The sequence below is a fragment of the Emys orbicularis genome, chromosome 2 (assembly GCF_028017835.1).
Source record: "Emys orbicularis isolate rEmyOrb1 chromosome 2, rEmyOrb1.hap1, whole genome shotgun sequence".
Taxonomy (NCBI): domain Eukaryota; kingdom Metazoa; phylum Chordata; order Testudines; family Emydidae; genus Emys; species Emys orbicularis.
Genome location: NC_088684.1, coordinates 124917580 through 124944953, shown reverse-complemented (window position 1 = coordinate 124944953; position 27374 = coordinate 124917580). Strand labels below are relative to the sequence as shown.

Sequence of the window (27374 nt, the reverse complement as noted above, 5' to 3'; positions counted from 1 at the left end):
GCAGCTTACATGGCAGTTCTGCGCACAGTAGGAGACAATAGATCATGCAACAGTCCATATGCCTTCGGACCCATCACTGTCAATAAGGTTGAAACTCATCCATCAGAAATGGTGGTTTGCAGGTTACAAATTGCTCAAAACATTCATGGTACATCACCCATTTTTGCAGTTTTTGTCGAATTCACCAACACACCCCACAAAAGTTGCCATTTCTCTGCTCTCCTGTTGGACTTTGCACCTCATGGATGTCTTCTCTGCCACAGAAAAACTGTTACTGCACTATCTGTGCTTGACCTGCCTCTTCTGGATCCATGTCAACTACACATTTTTTTCTTTGCCTGTACTTGGTTTCTCTCTGCTGGCTACAGACCCTCAGCGCAGGCTAAGCTGTTTGTCCATTTGTCTACCTGCACCAGGTCAACCAAGAAGGCTGCTTGATTTCCACTCACTGCTTTGTTTTCAGATGCTCCAGGCAGCAGCCTATTCCTTTGTTCTATTTTTAATTGCCTATTTCCCCCCTCTCTAGCTGTCTGGTTCATACTGTCTCAGCAGCAAAAGCAGCAGTCTATCACCTTGTGCCTCTAGGTGAACTTTTCCCCCTTTTTACAGTATTATTTGCTTACTTTCTCTTGTTGTTCAGGCAATGGGAGCACTGGACATTCATGGGATAGAAATCTTCCATTGCCAAATATTATATTCAGACCCGGCAGAGAAGGAAATAGACACAGAGGGAACTGATAGAAACACAGCTGTCTGCTGTTCTCACTTTATGCTTCTGGCAGCAAAACTGAAACTAACATGAAAGTGAGGCTTTGCACTGGGGTTGGGGGAAATGCTCAAACATTTAAAGGGACAGAACAATCCTGGGCCCAATTCTGACTTGAGTTACACAGGTGCAACTTCCTTTGACTTTACAGTGAGTTGGATTCATTTAATTGGGGACAGAGTTTGGACCCCAGGGATTTATCATGCCAACATCAGTAACTGTCCTTCCTTTACAATTTATAAAGGCCCGTCTATTCTGTAAATCATTATGGCTATAATGTATTTATACCGTTGAATATTTGTTGTATTTTGTGCCTTGTTTGTTGTACCTGTTATGCTTTAGACTGTAAGCTCCTCAGGGCATGGACTTATTTGTTTGCCACACTTCACATAATGTACAACAACATGTACATCAGTTGCACTATATAAGGATACTTTTTCTATTATACCCCTTAAAAGCCATGGTTATATTACAACACTCCATTCTTGTAACTTCTTCATGTTGAAAATATCACATTATATTACTTTCCACTTAAAGAATTTTCTATGCAGCTGTGCAAAATAATTTTTAATCCTTTGAAGGGTTTCAATTAAGGGAATTTGACAGATATCTCCTGCCAGTTTTTATTTCCTCAGGATGAAACAATTAAGTAGGCCTCAATGCCATAAATTTATAACATTAATGAAATTAAGTGTGAGTTAAGTGTCACAACTGAAAAAACACTTGCTAAGGAGTTCATTTGTTCTCCGAGGGAGAGAAAGTAGAGTTCCCCCAAAAGAACAGCAGAAATAGACCCACAGGATGTGTTGAGTATTTTGACAGAGTAACTCAAGTGCAAAGTCACCTAATTTAACCCAGAAAAACAGTAAAAGAAAAGATTGCAACAGTCAACGGCCTGGAGTGAGGTCACCAGCTAATCTGACTTCATGACAACAAAAGATCCTAGACTGATGAGAAAGTGTCCTCTGATGGAGGTCGGCATTCCTCTGCCTAAAATGAGCCTTTTAGGCTTAAGAAGGAAAAATTTGTTAGCTCGCCTCGCTTAGACATATCCCACAATAGCATGTGACCATCAGCATTCTGAAACCTTTTGTGGATTATATAATGATTAACTGACCATTCACATTCTAGAAATGTCACATTAGCAGCAGCAATCAGCTCCTCAGAGAGAAGGCAACCGAGTGTGAAACCTGAATTCAAGCAACAGGGGTTTGAAAGAATTACAAATAATTAGAAAGTCAGAAATAATTTGCAGTTGCTAGAAATTAAATTCAAGGTTTGTAATATAGCCATCATATTTAAGATGGTTTCTAGACAGAAAAAGAAAGTCAACTGGCACAGAGGTATTAGTTATCTATCATAATTTCCATCTTTTAAATGTTTTCATGGGGCTTCTGGTCATAAATATTTCTAAAGTGCAACCTGCTAACTCAAGCCAATCAATAATATACTGGAACCCTGCAGGCACTTAAGTTAGCAAAGCAGAGAACTCTTTCTTACTAACTATATCCCACTGGTGATTACATCTGAGTGTGCAGTGCTACAACTAATAAATTAACAAGTCTTCCTTGTCTAGGACATGCATACCCTGGTATCAGAGTTTTATGTGGAGGATTGAATGTTTTACAACACAGTTGTCTTTTGTGAAAAAAGATGCTCCCTCTACACTGGCAAAAACATGAACTTCTTACTGTAGATTTTCCTTAACTTTACAGGAGACCATCATTCTTAAAGCTGTCCACTCCAGTCAAAGTCTCTCTTGGAAGTTTCAAAGGCCTACCTTTTTCTTCCTGAAAAACCCAAGCTGTGATGTTTTGACTTTTTTAAAAAAAAACTCAGTAAACAGATGTGGACTTCAGATAGAATGAGCAATGCAAAGAACTGGCTTGGACTTGGTGTGTCCTTATATTTTTGGGGACTGATGGACCTTACTACACTTGCACTGTCTGGGAGTGCCAGGCCACTCACCAAAAGCCAGGAAGATAACCTGTCGGACAAGCTGCTACTGCATCAGCGAATGAAGAGGAGCTGGGTATGGAACCAGTTTTTTGTTCTTGAAGAATACACTGGAACCGATCCTCTGTATGTTGGCAAGGTAAGAACCATGAAATCAGAGGGAGAGGGGATATCAAACAGAGAGAGAGAGCGAGAGAGATTGTGTAAGTAAATGTGGCAAAACATGGGAAGTTTCCCCAAGTACCTATTCTTCCCTTCCCGTGGCAATGAATTCATCCGCAGCTAATTTACTTCAGCTCCTGAGTGCTTTTGACTGGTGTCACCTTGAACAGGGAAGAATGTCTGTTTCGAGAAGCTATCAATGTGTTTGCCTATTTCAGAAAGATCCACTCAAACAATTGTCAGTTGTAATTGGGGTAGCCTTAGAAAATCTGCAACAGACTTTCGAGGGACCACTAAAGTGTCAAGGCAAAGCAAGGTTATATTGACATATGAGGATTAGGGAAGAAAGAGAGGGCTTGTGATCATGCTTCTGTCTGTGATCAAATCTGGTGTTAAAGCTAAAATTTACAATTGAATAAGAATAACCAGTGGCTTGTGAAAAGCAAGACTTCAAATGATTTTCTGTTGACTTCTACGGTCTGAATCTCCTCTCATTTACACCAGCTTTGCTACAGTGTAATTCTATTGATTTAAATGCAGCCAATGCCTGATTTATACCAGTGTGAGAGCAGGTCCTTAAATTCAAAGACATGGGGCCTGATTCTCCATTAGTCTGCACCTTGTGTAGACTGTTCCACCAGTACAAAGCCAGGGCAAAGCCAGAGCAAAGCAGATGTAAAATGCTATCAAATCCAGTGGTGCAAGACGCTACACAAGGTACAGGGTAATAGCGAATCAAGCCCATGATGTTTTCAGTCACAATTTACCTTTTGTCACACACTATAACCCACCCTCTCTGCTCCATTTTACCACTGCTTATCGAGACTGATGTGGATGAAATAATTTTGACCCTGCTGTTTTAGAAGTTTCAGCAACTAGCTTTGCTTCCAGCCTGTGTTGATTGCAGTAAGTTGTAATTATAGTTTGAACAATACAGTTATGGTTTCCACACCTCAGGACGATTAGATGCTGTGGTGAGGAGCACAATATAAATACTGATAAATATGATAGATTAATAGATGGGTAAGTAGATATGTAGAAAAATTACATTAGATTACATTATGGTTTTTACCCACATCATCAGGTTTTGACATGCTGTATTAGGACCTGGGGAAAGTCAGACGTCTCTGATTCATTCTTTTCTTCTAAGTTTGCATCTTAGCAAACAAAATTTCAAAAGTCAAAGGGCCTGCTTTTGAATTGATTTATTGCTAGTAGTATAACTCCATTGGGTTCTTGGTTACATGGTGTAAAATCAAAATAATTCCACTGACTTCAGTGGAGTTCTTCCTGATTTGGTGTTTGTGTGACTAACACCAAAGACAGTCCCATTGATTTCAGTGAAGTTACTCCTGATTGACACTGATGTAAATGAGCCGCCCTCGAGAGTCTCACCATTTTGGTTTCATCACACCACCTAACTTTTCTGTTCTTCGTCTCCATTTATTTTGGAGTGAAAGGAGTTAAGATTTAATTCCCCCATAAATCTTTGTTTAAGAATAAGGGACTGTTTTTTTTTTCTCAGTCACACCAGTGTAACACTGAAGTTATTTCAAATCTGCACTGGGCACTTGGAGCAGAATCTGGGTTTAAATGAATATATAAAACTGGTTAATGTTTTTTGGGCCAGGTTGTGTAATTAACCACGTAAAAACTTAAATATAAAAAACTGCAGGCAAAATCCTCAGATGATCTGAGCTCCCACTCAGCACAGCTGAGGAAAGTGTGGCAAAGATGATTCTAAGCCACCTTTCTATCTGCCTTGATCCTAGGATCTGCCTTTGACACAATTCAGAACAGACACAGGGCTGCTCTAATTTATGCCATATACAATGGCCCTCTGTGCATCGTTCTGATGGCCAGAGATTGCTGGAGTGCACATGTTTTGTCAATGCTCCCTCCCTGATGGAAGGGGGAAGAGTGAATACCAAAAAGCCAGTTATATTGGCTTTACACCATGCAGGGCCGGCTCTAGGCACCTGCAAAGCAAGCAGTTGCTTGGGGCCGCAGATTTGCAAGGGGCGCAAGAATCCAGCATGGGAGCTAAGAACCAACAGGGGCCCCTGGGAGCTGTAGTTCCTTGGTTAGCTCCCTGCCTATAGAGCCAGCCCTGGAGCAGGGAAAGAACTACATTTCCCAGCATTCCCTTGGCCACTAGCAACAGGAAGGGGTGTGGGAAAGGAGTATGGAACTGAAATCTGCAGCTTGCTGTGAATGGTAGGAACAGAGCCAGCTCTAGGTTTTTTGCTGCCCCCCCCCCGCCCTGGGCTCCCCCCGCCCACACCGCCTGCTGCCCCAGCTCTGGCCCCCACCTGCACTCCCCTGCTGCCCCAGCCCTGGGCTCTTCCCCCCACCCGCACCTCCTGCTGCCCCAGCCCTGGGCTCTCCCCCCACCCGCACCTCCTGCCACCCCAGCCCTGGCCCCCACCTGCACTCCCCTGCTCCCCCAGCCCTGGGCTCTTCCGCCCCCCCACCTGCACCTCCTGCTGCCCCAGTCCTGGGCTCTCCCCCAAAGAAGGAATTGGGGGGACTAAATGGACAGTGCACCTCTCTAGCTGAAGCCTAGCAAGGGAGGTACGTGGATCCCACTAGAATTTAAAATGAAAAGTAAGGGAGGGGAGGCTCTGGACCTGGGCAGCTTTAGATACAGTACCAGGCACTTAGGAGGATTTCCACTTCTGAGCCATGGAAGCAGAAATTGACTTTTCCTTTCCAGATATAGCTAATATTCAGAAAGGGAATCTAGCACCTGCCTTCCAGATTTGAACACCCTCAAAATTCAGGAGTGCTCAAGCTCAATTTGGGCAGCTGTTACTTCATTTCTCCCAAATCAAATATACTGATCCACTGTAACTTGCTGTAGAAAAAGTAGAATAAATTGAGCAAGAAATGCTTCCCAGTGGTTATTAGGACTGGAATTGCTATTTTCAACAGCCATTGCTTTTTTTTTTTTTTTTTTTTTTAAAGTTTTAGTTTTATTTGTTTAAAAGGAAGACCGTAATATTGCATTGGCAAATTCCCCATAGAAACAAAGAATGGAACAAAAGACTAATAAAGGCACCTCAACTTTTCCTCACTTATGTAGGACAGTCTTATAATGTGCATCCAGATATCCTCCAGTCACATAAGCTGAAAATTGTTCCACTTTACTGCAGTTCTGTAACCATATGGGAACCAATCCTGTCTGTGTTCTGTGCACATCCAAAATTCCTGCTGAATGACCCGCCTTGGGAGCGAGTTACCAGTGACCCAGGGCTGGGGCAGCAGGAGGGTGCAGTTGGGAGGGGGAGAGCCCAGGGCTGGGGTGGGGGGCAGCCAAAAAATTTTTTGCTTGGGGCAGCAAAAAACCTAGAGCCGGCCCTGACACCATGAAGTGTTCCCCTGTAACAGGGAAATCCCTTGCTGCTTCTTTAGAACAGCATTCTAGTCCCCTTTGTGTCACTGGAGCAGCACCAAGGAGACTCAATCTACGCTGTGGATCTTGTCGGCTATGGAAAATGTGCCTCATAGTTAACTGAGAAATATAGGGAAAGTATCTTTGGGGCAAGAAAAAGGAAAAGATTCTCCAGGGCTTTAGTCAGCATAATGCTTGCTTTTTTCTGTGATGCCTGAAGTTGTCATTTAGAGGTTAGTTTCAAAGTGTTACATGGTGTTTTAGCTACATGACTCCCATTAAAGTTAAAAACTAGGTAGAGGTGAGTGGCCAATGTGATAAGTTAGGGAGACAAAAACTAATCTTCAGTGTCAGGCTTTTTCTGACTTCATCCAGTAACCTACAATGTTCCAGCGGTACAATGGAAGAGGAGTTCAGGGCTCACTTCTTTGCACGTACCATTCCTCCCCACCCCTGTTTTAGAGGTTAACAGGCATTTGAGCCTGGCAGCTGAACAAATGTGCAAGGGAGTGGGGAGGCCACAGGCCACCTCCCACTGTGCGCCGTTGTGCATCAACGCAGCACAGTTACACTCCCTCACAGCGCCCCTGCACACATTAGCTTCCCTAAAGGGATGGAAGGGGCAGAGGGAGGTAGGGCCATGTCCCAGTGAGTGGAGCTGGTCGGCTGCACAAGGGAGCACATGCTGCGCTCCCTGAGGCACAGTTCCCTCCCTGAAATACCTCCTGGGGTGATTTCTCACTGCCCCTTACACAAGCCTGTGTCTATCAGACATAAATAAGCTCCTCCACAGGTTTTACCATCCTCCCCAAAGAAGACTACTCAGACTGACATGGTTAATGCTTTCTCAGGGGCCACCTGCTTCATCTCTCCAGTAGCTCTTCTTTCCAAATAATCCAAATAAATTCCTCCCAGCTCCAAGCCTGACACATGGCAGCATGATGCTGCAGCAGCCACAGCACTGTGCCAACTTAAAACTGGATTTCCTTTCCAGCATAGTAACTGCTATACCGAACACACCTATTCGTAAAACTGCAGTGTCAGAGGATTTGGTTTGTCACTGCAGTGATGTGAGCTTCCATCTCTGCAATGATGAAACGTGTTAGATTTATAGTAGTATAGGCTGAAATGATAGAACCTTTGCTTTCAAAATGCTAAACGCATTGCAGAAGAACTCTGTTTCTTCACCCTATCCCCCCAAACATACACAATTCACTTTTATGCTCGTCCTCTTCGCTCTGTCTGGAAACAATAGGATATGAGATAAGTAATGCTAACAGCAGTTTTACGGCATAACAGCTAGCCTGCTTGGGACACAGTACTCTTAACACACAACTGCAGAGTAGGAGACCCTCCATTATCCTAAAATTGTTATTAATTGACCAAATTTACACTATTGATTTCAAATCGGATTGTGTACAGGGGATATTTAGCAGTGAACTTGGCTCAATGTTTTTTTCAAGTCTCTTGAACATACAGTGCTGCTTCCTATATTTTATTTTATTTACTATTTAATGAACACTTTTTTATTAATGTACCAGACACATCTCTTTCTCTCTGCCATAGCCAGTCAAATGTGACAGCTACACCTACCCAAGAGGTCGTGCTAACACACAATACCAAACACCCTAAAAGAGTAGGAAGTGGCTAAGTAGTTCTGAATCAAAATTTACAAAAAAGTGTCCTCCTCCTGGAGAAGTCCCTCCCCCTGCTCCTGCATCCCGCTTACCCCATCTTCCATAGAGCAGGGGGGACACACGACAGGGCTCAGGACGGAGGGAGCTTGCTGACAGCAGCTGCATCTCAGCAAGCTGATCTAATTAACAAGGCAGTGTACTTAAGAGTAGGGTCAGCGTTCTTAAAGGGGAAATGCGCATATCTCTCTCTCTCATACACGGTGTGTGTCTCTGTCTCTGTCTGCCATGCTGTCTCCCCTCCCTCCATTCCTGCTGCCTTGTTGAGTGTGAGAGTTAACCCTTGAGGGCTCAGCCAATTGCTAGTTCATCATTTAGCAGTAAGGCATTCCCTGGGAAATATCCCACCCTCTGACTCCTCCACCTCAACCAAGCTTCACAATCATCATCACTGTGTACCAGTATTAAATTGTTTGTTTAAAACTTATACTGTGTGTGTGTATATTTGTCTGGTGAAAAGAATTTCCCTGGAACCTAACCCCCTCATTTACATTAATTGTTATGGGGAAATTGGATTCGCTTAACATCATTTCGCTTTAAAGTCGCATTTTTCAGGAACAGAACTACAACGTTAAGTGAGGAGTTACTGTACTGGTAACAGTCATCTGAATTTGACTGCTTTGTTGATGCTGAATGTAGCTGGTTCTCCTGTTCTTCCCCCATTTAACTGATGCATCAGCTATGAAACGCTAGTGTTCCAGTGAAATGTCAAGACTCCAAAGAACACTGTCCGATTCCATAGTAGCCATAGCAGAGACCAGCAGCAAAGTGGTTAAATGAAATATCAATTACCAAACAAGTTCACTGTCACCATTTGTACCATTAGGTTTTTCAGCATGTAATAAAAAGAGGCTCCGGTTGTAACTTTTAAACCAGTGTGATTCAGAGTAAAGCCAACAGAAGTGGATTTTTTTTTAAGGGGTCAGGTGGTCTGTGGGGAGAAGGACCCTAAAATGTGCTTTAACACTTTTTAAAAGAAATAGAAATGACATGTTTTAATACACATTTTTCACATTGTGATATGGATTTGATTATAAAATAAATGTACTGCCTCAACAATGTAATTTCAATGTCCTTTAAAGGAAACACTAGTGATTGGTAGACCTCTATTTAGCTAACCTATATATTCTAAGCAGTTTTGTGAAGGCACTCCAATTGCAGCTACAGCTTTTCTGAATCAATCTAGTTATGATCTAAATTAATGCGAAATGTCCACTGAATTCTATAGGGGAAGGCTCAAGGTCTGCAGAGGTCACACGTGGTACTCTGACAGATTAGGGAGAAAAATAGCCTCCAAAAACTTATAGAATCATAGGGCCAGATCCACAGCTGAGTGCAAATTGACATACCTCAGTTGAAGCAATGGGGCCACAGTGACTTACACTACCTGTCTCTAATTCCTATGGGCCAGACCCTCATCTATTGTAAGGTGACTTAGTCCATCCCCCAACAAATCTGAGGTTCTTCTATATTGAAATGAGAGGTTATTTTATAATGTATATTTGTAGAATTTTAAATGTCCCTGAGATGGGATTTCACCACTTTCCTCAGAAGAGTATTCCTTTGACTAATAAATCTCACCATCAGGACTTGGTTCCTGCTTTTCAACCTAAATTTCTTCTTTAGTAATTTCATCCTATTGCTCCTATTTATATCCATTTTATTATTCTAAACAATTCCCCTCCGCCCTTGATATTTGCTGGTGTTCAGTCCACTAGACCAATGCTGCTCCTGTTGGTCACAGTTCAGTGACGCACTTACGTAGCCCTCCTCATCAAAATATTTATACTTGTGTAAAGTTAAGAAAGTGCTTAACTACTTTGTTGAAGCTGGGCTATTATGCCCACCATTGTTTATTCATCCACCAGTGTTGCAAATATATTTAAAAAAACCAATCAAGCTTGACGAACAAGCTTGGAGGGAGGGATAGCTCAGTGGTTTGAGCATTGGCCTGCTAAACCCAGGGTTGTGAGTTCAATCCTTGAGGAGGCCACTTAGGGATCTGGGGCAAAATCAGTACTTGGTCCTGCTAGTGAAGGCAGGGGGCTGGACTCGATGACCTTTCAAGGTCCCTTCCAGTTCTAGGAGATGGGATATCTCCATAAATAAAAAAATAATAAAATAAAAAAAAAAAAGAACAAAAGCTATTCTTCATAAATCCATTCTGATTAGTGTTCATAGTTCTATTATCTTCCAAATGCTTAGGGCCTGATCTAACGTGTTTCATTGATTTCATCAGGCCATAAGGCCCCAATCCAGCAAAGCATTTAAGAATGTGCTTAAATTGAAATTAAACTATTTGTTTGATCTTAATATTTGTTCTAATATTTCACTAGGGTTAGATGTTTAGCAGAATAGTAATTACTCGTGTACCTGGTTTTGAAGATAATTAGTACAACATTTACTTTTCTTCTGTATTTGGTTGTGTCTCCAGTTATCCACAACTTCTCAGAACTGTTTACCAGTCATGCAGCAAATTCATTTGTTAATTCTATTTAAAACTCTGGGATGCATTTAAAATCCACAGGCTATATACACAAATGTTCCAATCTGCTTGCCTTACCTGTTCTTTAATAATAGAAACAAGGTGGGTGAGCAATATCTTTTATTGGACCAACTTCTGCTGTGAAAGAGACAAGAAAAGCTCTGTGGAGCTCTAACGCTTGTCTCTTTCACCAACAGGAGATTTTGTCCAATAAAAGCTATTACCTCATACACCTTGTCTGTCTCATATCCTGGGACCAACATGGCTACAATGCTGCAAACAACTTTCATAATAGCTACTTTATACTACCTGACTTATTACCTATCTGTCCAGCTTTATTTTTCTTGTTAGAGACAATTTTTTAAAGAAGTTCTGCCTCACAGCAATTATTGAGTAGTCATTCACTCCATTCCACTCCTCATTCACTAGTTGACTGACGGCTGGTCTAGCTAGCTGTGCAGTGACATCCCATGTGGACACTGATACAGCATACTGAAAAACCTGGAGTGCAGCTTGGCAAACTTTCAGTGTGCTGTAGAAGTGTCCACATGTGACGTTACTGCACGGCAAGTTGGTGTACTGTAGATTCACACCCTGGCTTGCTGGGTAGTAACTTGCTTTATAGAAAGCAACAGAGAGTCCTGTGGCACCTTTAAGACTAACAGATGTATTGGAGCATAAGCTTTCGTGGGTGAATGCCCACTTCGTCGGATGCATCCGACGAAGTGGGCATTCACCCACGAAAGCTTATGCTCCAATACATCTGTTAGTCTTAAAGGTGCCACAGGACTCTCTGTTGCTTTTTACAGATCCAGACTAACATGGCTACCCCTCTGATACTTGCTTTATAGACAAGCCCTTACTGTATTTTCTCTCTAGTCCAGTACTTCTTTTGCCCATGGTGTATTTTATAAGAGACAGTCTCATTCCTTTTAATCCTCTTTAGAAAATGTAAAGACATTCTGCACGTTTTTTGTCCTTATCTTTTCCCAAGCTTTAGCTCAGAGGTCCCCAAACTGTGGGGTGTGCCTCCCTAGGGGTCGCAGAGGAACATTCATGGGGGTGCAGCGGAGCCCAGGTCAGCCTCCATGGGGGGCGGAGAGGGAGCACAACCCAGTCTTGCTCTGGTCCCAGCCCCAGCCTCAGCTCCCAGTCCCACGCCTGGCCTCCCCCCAGCAGCAACTCTGCACCTGGCCCTGGCCCCAGACCCACCCATCCCTCAAAGGGACCCTGGCAGCTCCAGTCAGCACTGCCGACCAGGCTGTTAAAAGTCCGGTGGTGCTAAGTCAGGCTAGTCCCTATCTGTCCTGGCTGGCACCACGCTGCGCTCTGGAAGCAGCCAGAATGTCTGGTTCCTAAGCAGGGGGGCCACGGGGCTCCACGCGCTGCCCCCGCACCGAGCACTGGCCAATGGGAGCTGCGGGGACGGTGCCTGCAGGCGAGAGCAATGTGTGGAGCCTCCTGGCCCCCCACCTAGGACCCAGACCTGCTGGCTGCTTCCGGGGCACACGCAGTGCAGTGCCAGGACAGGCAGGCAGCCTGCCTTACCCCGCTGCACCGCTGACCAGGAGCTGCCTGAGTTAAGATTGCGCCCCAATTCCCTGCTCCAGCCCTGAGCCCCCCCACAAACTCAGAGCACCCTCCTGCACCCCAAACCCCTCATCCCTGGCCCCAGCCCAGAGCCCTCACCCCCTCCTACACTCCAGCTCCCTGCCTCAACCCACAGCCCCCTCCCGCACTCCAAATCCCTCGGCCCCACCCCCCCCAGCCTGGAGCCCCCTCCTGAACCCCAAACCCCTCATCCCTGGCCCCAGCCCAGAGCCCCCCCAACACACCCCAAGCCCCTGCCCCAACTCACAGCCCCCTCCCACACTTTGAATCCCTTGGCCTCAGCCTGGAGCCCCCTCCTGCACGCCAACCCCCTGCCCCAGCCAAGTGAAAGTGAGTGAGGGTGAATGAGAGCGAGCCACCGAAGGAGGGGGAATGTAGGGGGAAGGGGGAGACTAGGGTGTTCGATTTTGTGCGACTAGAAATACCCCCAGCTGTGGCCCCAGCCTCAGCACCCTGACCCCCGTCCACTTCCCAGCCCAGCTCAGAGGGTGGGGGGCATGGACGGGGTAGGGAGCGGCATGACCCTGAAAAGTTTGGGGACCATTGCCTTCGCTGAGTATGGGCCTTATTTGAAGCCCATTGAAGTCAACAGAAAGACTCCCACAGACTTCTAAGAGCTTTGAATCAAACCTCAAGAGCATTCTTGTTTGGTTGCCTCCTCCTTTTTCCACAGTACAGATTTGGGGGTAGAAATGGGTGGAGGTTAACCTCAACTTTGCACTTCTGCTATATGAATTATTTGCATCCTTCCATATTAAACAACAACAAAAAAGTTTCTAAAACCAGTAGATGAATTTCAATAGGGAGACTAAAATGTTCTGAAAATTAATTTTCATAGTGGTGTTCACCACATACACTCCATGCTTGTGTCCTGAGTAGATTGTGTTACTTTTTGCAGCTCCATTCCGATATGGACAGAGGAGATGGATCAATCAAGTACATTCTCTCAGGAGAAGGCGCTGGCATTGTATTTACAATTGATGATACCACTGGGGACATTCATGCCATTCAGAGATTGGACCGAGAGGAGAGATCCCAGTATACCCTGAGGGCTCAGGCTCTGGACAGACGGACAGGCAGGCCAATGGAACCAGAATCAGAGTTCATCATCAAAATCCAAGACATCAATGACAATGAACCCAAGTTCCTGGATGGACCTTATATAGCCTCAGTTCCAGAAATGTCACCAGTAGGTAAGGTGGCTTTAAGAACATAATTTTCATTATGAGCAAATTATAATTAATCACCAATACATAAATTACCCAAGTTTTTGGCCTCTACTTTGGGTCCTTTGTTCTGCAGCATGGGAAAAAGCTTCTCTAGAACATCTCTGGCTGCTGCAAGCAAGTGTACTTGGTCTACATCAGCAGTTGCTGGTCCCACCCAGCATAGGAGGCATGTCAGTGGAAAGATGGGGGCAGGGAAGGGCATAGCTTGAATGTACTGTGCTCTAACAATCTGTATGTGTGTAATGATCTCTTGGACACTCACTATGAGTCAGTGAAGGTTAGAGCACCTCTGATCTAGCTTATACCAGAAGTCGGAATTGCCCTCAGGATTGAAGCTGTGCAAAGCTAGCTTTAAGCCACCTTTGACTTCCATTCCTTTCTGGTCCTGCACCAAGCTTAGCTCAGTGGACCCAAACATCTGACCCAATGTGTTTTATGCTGTTAGAAAGAGTGGGATCAAAGAAGAATTTATTGGATATTTTTTGCAGTATAGTCAGAATGCAAACAGGAGGCTTCCTGGAACCTGAGCAAAACAGGAAAACACCTTTCTATGTAAAATTCTAGTAAACATGGAAAGCATTTTTTTCCAATTTTGTCAATTTTTCATTTCCTTGGAAGAAACAATTGTTTTGTGGTGGCATAATGCTGACAAAGAAATACTGCAAGATAAATCATCTATTGTGTGCTTACAGGCAGCGCAGAGCACCACACAGTGTAGGGGCACTGGCCCTCAGGCAGGGTGGAGCACCAAACAGTCTGACATCCTAGCTTTGCAGATGGCAGGCAAACACAGGCCTTTTACCGTAAGGTGGGGAGGCTGGCAGCAAAGGGTAGTAGGGGGACCTGGGCCCACCCTACTTCACCGGGTCCCAGCCCAGGGCCCTAACAGTGGTGGAGTGTTCTGCCACTGAGTCAGTGGGGATTTAGCCAAAACATGCTGACTTGGATTCAGGCAACAAGACAACTGGACTACAGTCTGGTGTCCCTGGGCTACTTCCTACATTCCCCGCATGGTGTGCCTGTGTCTCGGGTTCATCCTCTGTCTCACCGGGGTACATGGCTAACGGCAGTCCCAGCAATTCCTCAACATTCCTAGCAGCGGGAAGCTGGATCCTCTTCAGGCTCCAGCAGCAGGCGGGAGTCATCTGTCTCCTCTGGTGGCTCCAGCCCAACTGAGCTGCAGGGCTTGCCTTTTATGCTTCCTGTCCCTCCCCTCTGCTTCTGGTGGGGTGGGTGCAGATGTCCTGGTTCCACACACCAGAAGCTGGTTAGGGGTCAATCTCAGAGGGAGGCCATGGCGCCTAACTACAATGGCACACATTAAATGAATTAAAAACTGGCTAACTGATAGGTCTCAAAATGTAATTGTAAATGGGGAATCATCATCTAACAGATTTGTTTTCAGTGGGGTCCTGCCAGGATCGATTCTTGGCCTTACACTATTTAACGTGTTTTTTTTTTATCAGTGACCTGGAAGAAAACATAAAAGCATCACTGATAAAGTTTGTAAATGACACAAAAATTGAGGAAGTGGTACATAATGAAAAAGGACAGGTCACTGATTCAGAGCGATCTGGATTGCTTGGTAAACTGGGTGCAAGAAAACAGTATGGATTTTAGTATGGCTAAATGTAAATGTATACATCTAGGAACAAAGAATGCAGGCCATATTTAGGGGATGCAGGATGGGGAACTCTATCCTGGGAATCAGTGACTCTGAAAAGGATTGGGGTTGGGGGGAGATAATCAGCTGAACATCAGATCCCAGTGTGACACTGCAGCCAAAAGAGCTAATGTGATCCTGGGATGAATAAACAGGGGAATCTCCAGTGGGAGAGCTTATTTTATTTCCGTATTTGCTGGAATACTGTATCCAGTTCTGGTGTCCACGATTCAAGAAGGATATTGAAAAATTGGAGAGAGTTCAGAGAAAAGCCACAAGAATGCTTAAAGAATTGGGAGACATGCCTTATAATTGACTCAAGGAGCTCGATCTACTTACCTCAACAAAGAGAAGGTTAAGGGGTGACTTGATTTCAGTCTATAAATATCTATATGGGGAACAAATATTTAATAATGGGCTTTTCAATCGAGAGAAAGTTATAACATGATCCACAGGTTAGAAGTTGAAGCTAGACAAATTCAGACTAGAAATAAGTCATAATTTTTTAACAGTGAGGGTAATTAACCATTGGAATAGTTTACCAAGGTTCATGGTGGATCCTCCATCATTGACAATTTTTAAATCAAGACTGGATGTTTTTCTAAAAGATCTGCTCTAGGAATTATTTTGGGAAAGTTCTATGGCCTGTGTTATATTAGAGGTCAGACTAGGATACTCACAGTGTTCCCTTCTGGCCTTGTAATCCATGACTCTATGAGATCCAATATAATAGAACAGTTGTTATGGATTAAAACTTGTTAGAACTATTTTCTTTCTTCCCAGTTATGAATTTAATAAGGGTCTACCCCGTTGTGGTTTTTTTTGTTTTTTGTTTTTTTCAGGCACCTCTGTTATCCAGGTGACAGCAACAGATGCTGATGATCCAACCTATGGGAACAGTGCCAGAGTAGTCTACAGTATTCTCCAGGGGCAACCATATTTCTCTGTGGACTCCAGAACAGGTATTTCATTTCAACAAGGAATCAGTCAAAAAGTATGACTTCTCTTAGCTTTCATTCATTATGGACCACATTCTTCCTCAAGGAAACACCCACTTTGTATTAAACACCAGATGGACACAGGAGAGCAAAACTATTGGGGCAGAAAGAAAGTTAAAAGACAAAACACACTATCCAACTCTTATTTCTATATATAAGAGCCAGGATATAACAGTTTTATGTTGGATGTTAAGCATCATTGCAATAGAGATCTTCAGAGCAAGAATATGCCCTCTGCAGTAGCATATTCCTCTAAATTACCAAATTCTGCATTGATGGAGTCGGCTTTATTTTGTACTGTTACTATTCTTGTAGACCAGGGGTCGGCAACGTTCGGCACGCGGCTCGCCAGGGTAAGCACCCTGGCGGGCCGGGACAGTTTATTTACCTGCTGACGCGGCAGGTTCGGCCGATTGCGGCCCCCACTGGCCGCGGTTCGCCGTCTCGGGCCAATGGGGGCAGCGAGAAGCGGCGCAGGCGAGCGATGTGCTGGCCGCGGCTTCTCATCGCCCCCATTGGCCCGGGACGGCGAACCGCGGCCAGTGGGGGCCGCGATCGGCCGAACCTGCCGCGTCAGCAGGTAAATAAAACTGGCCCGGCCCGCCAGGGTGCTTACCCTGGCGAGCCGCGTGCCGAACGTTGCCGACCCCTGTTGTAGACTATCATTTCAATGAAGTCTTCAGCAGATCTGGTTGTTCACAAATCCACATGTAAAAAAATCTTAATACTAATGAAGCTAAGAAAGTAGAAGCAAACAAATGCAGTTAGCTGGACTAGTTCTATCTAAGGGTTTATTTATTAAGAGTCCTAGATTTATGCACAGGACGCTGCATATGACACCCACCCACATAATGTCTATCATAGGAGGAATCGTACATTTTTTTGACAACTCCCAGGGGCCAACTGTAGTGTTAAGGTCAGAAACTCATGAAAGGATATTTATTGTTAAACCCTAGGAGAACAAAATAAAAAGAAATACCATATAACTCACTTTTAAAAGTTACCAGTACATGAAAGATGTCCATTATCCAAGAAGAAACTTAGATACGGTTTGTTCTTTCCTGAGCCCTATTATACATAGACAAAACAGAGCTATTTATTTAGTATTCGGGTTATAAACCATAGAATGAGTAAGCCCTTAATCATTTTTGTTTTCAGATACTTAAAAATTTCTAAGAGGGTGAAGTGAGGACATTTGCTGTATTAAGGGGCAGAGAGGGGACACAGTCTATAAAGTATTCACACACAGAGGGACCATTTTGCAATGCTAAGTACTTTCACATCCCAGTGGGAATTGAAGATCCACAGCACTTAATGGGCAGTGCTCAACTTCTTGCAGAATCAGGCTCATAAAAACTGCAGGTGGCAACATTTAAACAGTGCACTTGTGAATTGTGTGCATTAGTTTCTATTTCTTTCTTAGTATATAGGATGATAGTTGCCGCTGCAGTATCATTTTAGTGCTGTTTTGTTAAGCCCCACACATAGTGTGTCTGCTAAAAGTAACCACTAAAAGTACGTAGAATTCAGCAAGGGCAGTCAGGTATAAAAAAAAGAAAAGAGAAAAAGACTTTAAAGCCTTAAGAAGGGAAGGGGTGCTGAGGTGCGGATGAGAATAGCCTAAATAAAGAAGAGGTCAGTTACACTACCAGAATCCCTGAAGCAGGAGACCAAGAGAGAGAGCTAAGGATCTAAAAGTCCAGAGAGCTATAGCCTTGTGAGTTCCCGCTTTTATAAGCGAAAGCAACAATCTGCTTTAGTGAGTCAGCAAAGGCAGTGATTGCATCGGATGGCTCTTTGCAGACTCTATAAGAGAAGTACTGCTGCCACCTCATGTTCTTTTTCAGTAATGTTACCATAGAAGAAAGTAGACTGCATTGAACTGTGGATTTTTGCGTGATTACCAATAGCAATTTCTGTCCTCCCAACCCTGAGATGTAAATTACAAAATAAACTACCAGTCTTTCTTAATAGAATATCCACAGGAGACAAAATGGAGACTGAGGGCCAAATTCTGTTCTCATTTACACTGGAGTTGATGTGAATGAACTCCATTGGCTTCATTTGAATCACTCTAGATCTACACTAGTGTGATTGAGAGCATAGTCTGACCCCATTCTTTTAAATTAGAAGCAACTGTGTTTGTTTGTTTTTTATTAAAACCAGCTCTGTCCTGTTTTGCATATTGTTTAACCAGAATTTCTTTTCTGTCCTAAAACCTATTAAAAAACAAAATCTTACAGGCTTAATTAGGACAGCTCTAATGAACATGGACAGAGAAGCAAAAGACTATTATGAAGTGATTATCCAGGCCAAGGATATGGGTGGACAGCTGGGAGGATTAGCTGGGACAACCACAGTCAACATCACCCTCTCTGATGTCAATGACAATCCACCCAGATTTCCACAGAGTGAGTATCTGCTGCATTACAATGTTACTGAAGAGGGAAGATGGGTTGAAATACTTGCATGATGAATATCTGCACTTACTTTGACCTTTTCAAATGGAATCAACCCATGACTAGAGTAGGGCACAAAACAATTTTCCTATCCCCCTTAGCATTTTTGAAATTTTTTACTGTCTCAAAACAGGATGAAAAGTCAAAATCTCAAAAAAATTCTGAGAACTGATGATCCAAAACAAATATCAGATCTTGTTATTGTTTCAATAATTTCAAAACATGTATTGATTTAGACATTTTAAAATCTTATTTTAATGAAAAGGTTTTTTTCAAATTGAAAAAAGCATCCCATTTTGACATTTCAAAATTTTTCAAAAAAAAGTTTTAATCAGAATATTTGTCAAAACTGACCCTTTCCTGCAAACAGTTTTAGTTTAGACAAATTGACATTTTCCAAGCCAAAAAATAAAAAAAATTCTCGACCAGCTGTATCCCTGCCCCCCCCCCCCTTTTTTTTAAACCTATTTATTTTTGGTTTTTATGGTTTTGTTTTTCCTTTTTAAATTTAGGAAATCAGTGGCATTCCTTTATCCCTAGATTAGATACTGCAGGCCTTTGGCAAGTGGGTTTCCATGTACTACTTTGTTTGTTTTCTCATCCTTAGCATGGAAGGATGTCTGTCTCAAGGGTTGGGAGGAGGAGAGAGAAAGGGATTTAATTCAGCAATTGAGTTTAGCCTCTCCTCTTTGAGAGTCTGTTGTTTGTGCTGAATAGTATGGAATAGTTTTGCTGGCAGACTGTTCCCCAGTAAAAATTCAACTGAACTCACCAAAAGATTATTTAAAGTCTAAGGCATATGATGATTTCAAAAAGGTTAGTTTGGATTTACACGGGTGTAACTCAAAGCAAGATTTGGCTCATTATGCCCTTCTCTAAATCCATCCCCTAATGGCCTGATCCTAAGCAAAGTCCATTGAAGTCAATGGAAAGACTCCCTTTAACTTCAGTGGCTTGAGCAATGCCCATATTTTCTTAGACTAACAGCCTGATATTCTAGTTATTTTTAATGTTTTCAACACTTTTGTCTGTTCCTTTTCTCCTCCTCCCTTTACATACCCTGATTTGCTAAAACCAAACTCAGCTGAGAGCACCCTCCAGCAAAACCATCACTGCATATTGCTTTTTATTTTCTTCCTCCTCTTCCCCTTGTTAATCAAGTCTGACTTGATGCATGTTATTGATGTTATTTCTATTTTTAAAACAACATCAAGTGGAGAGACTTGGTGTCAATCCTATGGATTAGGAAAAATGGTAATAAATGACATCAGGCCCCATCATTGATGCTGTCCTTTAGAATGGAGTTAAATAAATGGTATAGTTAAGAGAGATTGTTCAAGCATGGAGCTGAGCTAGGGTGGCAGGTAATATCATAAGCACAGTATTTGTGCTTTTTTTTTAAAAAAGAAACCTACGTTATTAAATTGTAGTTCTCTCTTTCCCCAGGCCTTCTGTTAAAGCAGATCAGTTATGCACTAATTCTGCTCTCATTTCATTTTGAGTTGCCATTGGAAGCACTGGTGTTTTGATGAAAATCACTTAAATATGCCCCCAACAGGCAGCTTACTGAAACTCAGCAAGGCAAATCCAAATTAGTGATGGCTTCCTAAATGGAGATGACCCTTTGCTTTTCAGCCTGGAAAAAAGAACCTTTAACTGGACCTCTCTTCAGACTGCTGGATTTGTTGACTGTGGCCAGTCCTCTGAATTCCTGTACAGTTTTTGTTCCAGTCATGTTTTTTTCCCCCTCCCCCTCCACTTCTCTTGCCAGAACATTATCAGATGAGTGTGCTGGAGTCCGCTCCAGTCAGCTCCACTGTGGGCCGTGTTGTTGCTAAAGACCTGGATGAAGGCATTAATGCTGAAATGAAATACAGCTTTGTAGATGGAGATGGACTGGATGTCTTTGACATTAACACTGATCCTAATTACCAAGTTGGCATCATAACTGTGAGAAAGGTAGTAAGTTTTCTTTTTATATCCATTTATACAGCTAATAGTTCCGGTTACATTTCATGGGTGCAATATTCTGTTATAGCTACTGTAACTTGGTTCCCATTACATGACAATAGCTTCTTTCCTGTTATGAAACACCATTTCTTTAACACTCTTTGCTAAAATATGAAAACAGGCTGTATTCTCAGGAAAAAACCTTAAAAAGAGGGTACAGTGATATAAATAAATATGTACATAAATGTCCCAGTTCAGTATTTATCCATGTAAATAACCTTTGTAGCTTAATTACACAACAGTGTGAGTGATGTGATCAATATTTGCATTTGAACTGTAGACATTTTTCATGCTGGTGTCCCATAAACAATAATAAAGCAAGCCGAAGAATTATTTATAAACCAATAAAAACCAGGCAGTTTTTTTAATTGCTGCTTGAAGATCCATAAATGCTAATTAGGTTAGAAGAAGCTCTACTTTAAAATGGCAGCTGTGAAATTGCTAGTATTTTGTACCGCAGGCTACACAGAAAGGAATACAGTATTTTGCTTAGAGTATCTCCTGCAGGATATTTATTCTATAATTTTATATAAATGTTAGTTGTTGAACTCTCTTTCTAGATTCTGAAGCTATTGTTATACCTTTTCCTAGGCATATCTAGTACACTCATAATGAAATACAGTCTCTGTTTAAATAGCCTGAGCCAAAATCATCCACTAAAATGGAGTGACACACAGGATGGATTTGATCCTCTACCTTTCCAGATTACTGTCCCCCTTTCAGGAGTCTGATTTGTCTTGCGTACCCCAAGTTTCACCTCACTTAAAAACTACTCGCTTACAAAATCAGACATAAAAATACAGAAGTGTCACAGCACACTATTACTGTAAAATGGCTTCCTTTCTCATTTTTACCCTATAATTATAAAATAATTGTACTTACATTTCAGTATATAGTGTCTATTGAGCAGTATAAACAAGTCGTATGAAATTTTAGTTTGTATTGACTTTGCTAGTGCTTTATACGTAGTCTGTTGTAAAACTAGGCAAATATATAGATGAGCTGATGCACCCCCTGGAAGACTTCTGCGTACCTCCAACTGAGAACCACTACTCTAGTTCTTTAGGCCAAGATTCAGCAAAGCATTTAAGCATAAGTATGCAGTACTATAAAAGATGCATTGTAGAACATACCAAATGAGAAGAATATCTAACACCAACACAGTCAGGTACATCTCATTCTAGGCTACCAGAGTTTATATGTTTGTATAACTGTGTGTGCCTATGGTATTTTATAAAATTATTAATTTGTGTATAGCCACACCCCATTTTGGAAAAGTTCTCATTCAGATCAAAATTTCAAACCCCCAAGGGCAGCAGAAGTGACAAACTGTGTGTTTTGCTTGTTCTGTAGAGCTACAAAGTTTGTACCCAGAATTCAGCTCTGTGATTTTTGTTTTGGACCCATCTCTACTAAACAGAATGTAGTCAGTCTATACTAACAAACAAAAACAAAAGGATTTAGTTTTCCTGTCACACTATTAACAGACTCAAAGGCTAACATATCTGTAGTGCAACCTAAACTTTGAGGTCAATTAAATAGTAATTTCATGATGTCAAGTGAGTCCAGTGTCTGGGGCAAAGGATTGGGAGCTAAAAAAAATCCTAAACTGTTGTAATGCCGACAGCCATTGATGCATGCAGAGACACTGAGCAAGTGTGCAACAATCCAGCTGTAAAACTGGATTAAAAAGTAGCTATGGGTAAATCTCAAAAAGTCTGGAGTGCCAGTTCAATCCAGATAATTTCTCAAATGTACCAAAAATTAGCTGAACTTCTTCGATCTGTAAAACTGGTCTGGAAATCATGTTAGAATAGACATTCTTTCTGGCCCTAGAACTTCACTGAAAACCAGATGATCCATATGAACAGAGAAAAGGGCCAAATCCTAATGTCCTTGCTTAAACCTTTACTTGGCAAAATTACCATTGGCTTCAATTGGAGTTTTGCCAAATAAAGACTGTGTGACCAGGCCTAAGTAATTAGCTACTTGATACAACAGTGATGAGGAGCAATGACATAAATAGACAATGGAGCTGGTCACTAGTGTAAGATCACAGGGTTTGCAGGACTTCTGGAGTTCGCTCCATGACACTTTGATCTAAAAGCCACCTGGGGAACAGCTTCTCACCAGCTACTTTCCCCCTACTCTGACTGTTCCTTCCCCATCCTGCCTCCTACTGGCTTGCTAGTAGATAGCTTGAGTCAGCAAATAATCTAATACTTTGTATTTCTATAGCTCCTTCCATCCAAAGACCTCAAAGCATTTCAAACTTTAGTGAGTTCAGCATCTCTAAGTAAGTGGATCTGTCTTCTCAGCTGGAAAGCGGAGCTCCTGGCTCTGACTCCCCTTGTGTGAGAAAATAGTTCTGCTTTGAGTAGTGTCCCTATGGGTGCTCCACTGTAGGTGTAAGTGCGCTCTTGCACCTCTAATCGGAGATTTTTGGTAGCAGTGTCCGTTGACCCTGAGCATGTGCCCTCCCTCGAGGCTCTCTACCACTGCGCAGGCAAACCCCGCTCACTTCCTTCTCCACCGCCCTTGGCCTCGAACAGAGTGAGCAGACGGAGTGAGCAGTCGTCCCTTCCTTATCTGTGTCATTAGCATAAGGGTAGTTGTTTTTGTTTCTTTTGTTCTACTTAATAGTTAGTGTTTCCTTTTCTTTACTCCTTTGGGATTAAAAAAAGAGAGAGAGAGAAGAGAAAGAAAGAAAAAACGTTTGTTTCCTGCCCTGTCTGGGGGCATTTCCCCTGCTCCTCCTGCTGGCGTTTAGTAGACGCTGTGTTTTTTCAGTTTAAAAAAAAGAAGGAAAAGAAGAAGAGGAGTAAAGAGGACGTTTTTTCTGCATTCCTCACTGCAGCGGATGAGAGCCCCCCGCCCAGAGGTGTGCCTGGCTCTCCCTGCTCCAAGAGGTGCCTCTCCTGCAAGGACTCGATTCCTGTAACGGCCAGACATACTCACAGAAGTGCTTCAACTGCCACAGCTAAAGTAGCCGTCTCGCAGGAACTCAGAGCTGAAGTTAAAACTCCCCCTTATGGAGAAGGCACTTCAGTCTCCAGGGGACGCCGGTGCTGACCTCGGATCAAAGGGCATAGAGTCATGGGAAAAACCAGCCGACTCCCCCGGTAAAGGCTCATAAAAAGGGCCCCAAGTAGTTGGCCAGCCAGAGGGGCTCCCCAGTGCAGCCACCTGGGTACTGACGGCACCAGTAGCACGGTACCCAGAAGGAGGCCTCCACTATGAGCTCTGCTGTGCGGCACCGGCTGGCGGCACCACCTCTGGCAGTCAGGCTCTGAGGCAATGGTACCGCCCCCTAAGGAGACAGACAATTACCGTACTGTCTCTAAAAGAGCAGCACAGAGAAACCTTTTGTTACCAGGTGCGACAAAACTCCCATCTAAGGAGTGCTCTGCACCTTCCCAACTATCAGTACTGACAGCATACCACACACACGCCTCTGCAGTACCAAGTGAGCCCATAGTACCACATGAGCTCTGGTACGCTGGAGACCTGTGACCCTGGTACCCAGGGAAAGACAATTAACGTACCATCTCTAAAAGGGTAGCATCGACAAAACTTTCTGTACTGGGCGCAACAAAACTCTCATCTAGGGAGTGCTCTCAACCATCGGTACCAACAAAGTACCATGGACACTTCTCCGTGGTACCGAATGAGCCCAGGGTACTCCATGGTCTCTGGTACCCTAGAGACCTGATGGTTGGTGAAGAACCGCAATCCCCATTATTCAGTACCAGGGCCCCGGTACCGAGCACATCCCAGCACTTGGAATCGCTCTTGGCACCAGGCCACGTACCGCCAATACTCTAGTCAGCGCCACTCTTACCCAGTGACGAGTCTGACAGTGGCCAGGAGAAGGTCATTTCCCTGGCCCCCTCATCGTGGCCCACAGTTACAATACAAGGGTCCTCCCCACTTCCATTGAGCCAACCCACAAACCCTGGGGTAAGCCCACCGCCCATGCCCACCCTCCTTCCCCCACTCTCCCATGGCTATATTGCAATCCTTGGGCGATGTGTACACATGTCGTGGCCGTCCAGATGGTCTTCTACAGCCTAGTTGTCCAGAGCCCCTGACCCAGGGGAGGAGGAAGCTTTTTCAGAACAGGAAGGACTTGAAGCTACCCCTCCAGCACACTTCTCCTCATCTCCACCAGATGAGGCTGTACTGCTTCCCCCCCGCCCATCACCGTACTCAAAGAGTAGTTATTAATGGTTCCCAATCCTGCTGGAAAGGTATAACAAGTGGGGTTCCGCAGCGGTCTGTTTTGGGACCAGCTCTGTTCAATATCTAGCCTCTAAGGATAGAACAAGAAGCAATGGGCTTAAACTGCAGCAAGGGAGGTTTAGGTTGGACATTAGGAAAAAGTTCCTGTCAGGGTGGTTAAACACTGGAATAAATTGCCTTGGGAGGTTGTGGAATCTCTGGAGATATTTAAGAGTAGGTTAGATAAATGTCTATCAGGGATGGTCTAGACAGTATTTGATCCTCCCATGAGGGCAGGGGACTGGACTCAATGACCTCTCAAGGTCCCTTCCAGTCCTAGAATCTATGATTTTAAAAACTTTCTGGATCTTACCAAGAGGGTGGCAGATGAGATGCAGATTCCACTACACGAGGTGGCAGATACACGTCACAAGTTGGTGGATATGTTGCACACCACCTCCTCATCCAGACTTGCCCTCCCAATTAATGAGGCGATTCTAGATCCTACCAAAGTCATCTGGCAGACAGCAGCCTCCATCGCACCATCCAGCAACAGAGCCAAAAATAAAAATAATTAAAAAGAAAATACTACATCCCTCACAAAGAGACAGACTTTGTTTCAACATCTACAGCCCAACTCCATCATAGTGGAGGGGGCCCTCTTGTATGCCTTTTCCCAGTTTCCTCTTCTATCCAAGGTCCTGTTGAAAATTCAATGAGACAAAACAAGTTATTGTGATTGCCCCTCCTGGCCATGACAAGTCTGGCTCCCTTACCTGACTGTAGCAGGCTGCTGGTGCAGAAGCACCTAATTAGCCCCTGCCCGGTCAGCTCCAATCAAGGGAAGCAGATTGGGGCTGATGGAAAAGGCCTGATGCCGGCCTGAAGATTGGCAACACCTGCTGGCCTGACATGCCAAGGGCTATAAAGGCTGGGAGGGAGCCAGAAGGCAGGGGGGCAGCAAGGGAGAAGTCAGTCGGGGAGGGAGCTGGAAGCCTCCTAGCTGAAAGCTGACTCTGCCTGTAAAGGAGGTAATCAAACCTGTAAAGCTTGTATATAGATGGACACTGGTGGTGGGACAACAATAAGTAAATAAAGACACGGGTGTTGCACAACCCTGAAGCCTCTCCAAACTTATTGGGGCAGGCAAGTGGGCCCCAGGAGGAGGGGCGGGTCGTGAACCCTGTTACACTGCCACAAATGGCAATATGCCCTCCTGTTCCTCTTCGGCCCATTCCTCACCTGCTCTTTCAATACAATGGGCTGATCCTTCACCCCAACCTGCAGGTCCTCTGCCTCCAGGCTTGGCTCCTTCTTAGTTCCCAGGCTTAGAGGCATAATGCTTTGATGAGCTGAAAGACATGTTGCCACACAGCCAAAAGTTGACGACTTGACATAGTTACCTACAAAATAGAAATGATTCCAAGATTGTCATTCTAAACACATAGACCCAACCTCATCTTCCCTCCCTCTGCTTTTGCACTATATTTTAGACCTCAAGAGGTCAAAACTCTCACTCAGCTCCCTTAAGGTACATCTCACGTGAAAATTGCTTTCCACTGCCAGGTAGACAGATACTTGGTGTTTGCTCACCCGTTGATGAGTAGATTCCTTAAGGGCATTGGGAATCTCTTCCCGCATGTGACACCACCCGCTCCAGCCTGGGACCTGAATCTAGTTCTCAGGGCTTTGACTAGGCTTCCCTTTATGTCCATGACAACTTGCTCTCTCTTACACCTGTCCATGAAGACAGCATTTCTAATTGCCATCGCCTCAGCTAGGCACATAGGAGAAATAGTGGCCCTGATGGCTCACCCACCATTCACCGCCTTTTTTTAAAGACAAAATAACCCTAAAGCCATATCCCAAGTTTCTCCCTACTTTCTCTGCACTTTCCATATGAATCAACAGATCCATCTTCCTGGTTTTTCCCAAAACCACATTGTGACAACAGGGAGACGATTCTGCAATTGCTAGATGTTAGAAGGACACCAGCATTCTATTTGGACTGGACTAAGGACTTTAGGAAATCCCCTAAACTCTTCCTTTCATCCACAGAAAGATCCAAAAGCTCTGAGATATCGGTTCAAAGACTATCCAAATGGGTCTCTGCTTGCATTAATCACAGTTATCAAGGGCGCAACCTGGTGCTGTCCAGAATCCATATGCATGCCACGAGGTCAATTTCTACCTCGGTCCCATTCCTATCTTGGTAATCTGTAGAGCAATGACTTGGGCCTCAGCCCATACTTTCACAGAACATTATGCGATCACTGAAGATTTGGCCGCCGATGCCATCTTTGACTCCACAGTACTCTCTGTAGTAACAGACTCCACCCCAAAGTCCCAGCCTCCAGTGGTGGGTACTGCTCAGGAGTCACCTACAGTGGAGCACCCATAGGGACCCTACTCGAAGAAGAGGAGGAAGTTACTCACCTTGTGCAGTAACGATGGTTCTTCGAGACGTGTCCCCCTGTGGGTGCTCCACAACCCACCCTCAGCCCCTCTACTTCAGAATTCTCTATAGGGCTCTGTGGTGGTGAAGTAAGTGAGGGGGGTTCGCCCGTGCAGTGCTAGATAGCCTTGAGGCAGACCACGAGGGAGGGAGAGCACATGCATGGGCTCAACTGTCACTGCTCCCAAAAATCTCCGATTAGAGGCGCAGGGGTGCACATGCACCTAGAGTGGAGCACCCATAGGGGGACACATCTCGAAGAACCATCGGT

The 27374-nt window shown here is 44.0% G+C and overlaps 1 protein-coding gene across 1 annotated transcript in view; it reads left to right on the top strand.

The window, feature by feature from the left end:
- The first annotated feature begins 2612 nt into the window (after nt 1-2612).
- Nucleotides 2613-27374, top strand: part of CDH20 (cadherin 20) — a 56701-nt gene continuing 31939 nt past the window's right edge. The window contains exons 1-5 of the mRNA XM_065399799.1: nt 2613-2861; nt 12967-13261; nt 15803-15922; nt 18202-18369; nt 20189-20376. Coding sequence (XP_065255871.1) covers nt 2613-2861; nt 12967-13261; nt 15803-15922; nt 18202-18369; nt 20189-20376 — 1020 coding nt within the window. The remainder of the gene's footprint in view (nt 2862-12966; nt 13262-15802; nt 15923-18201; nt 18370-20188; nt 20377-27374) is intronic.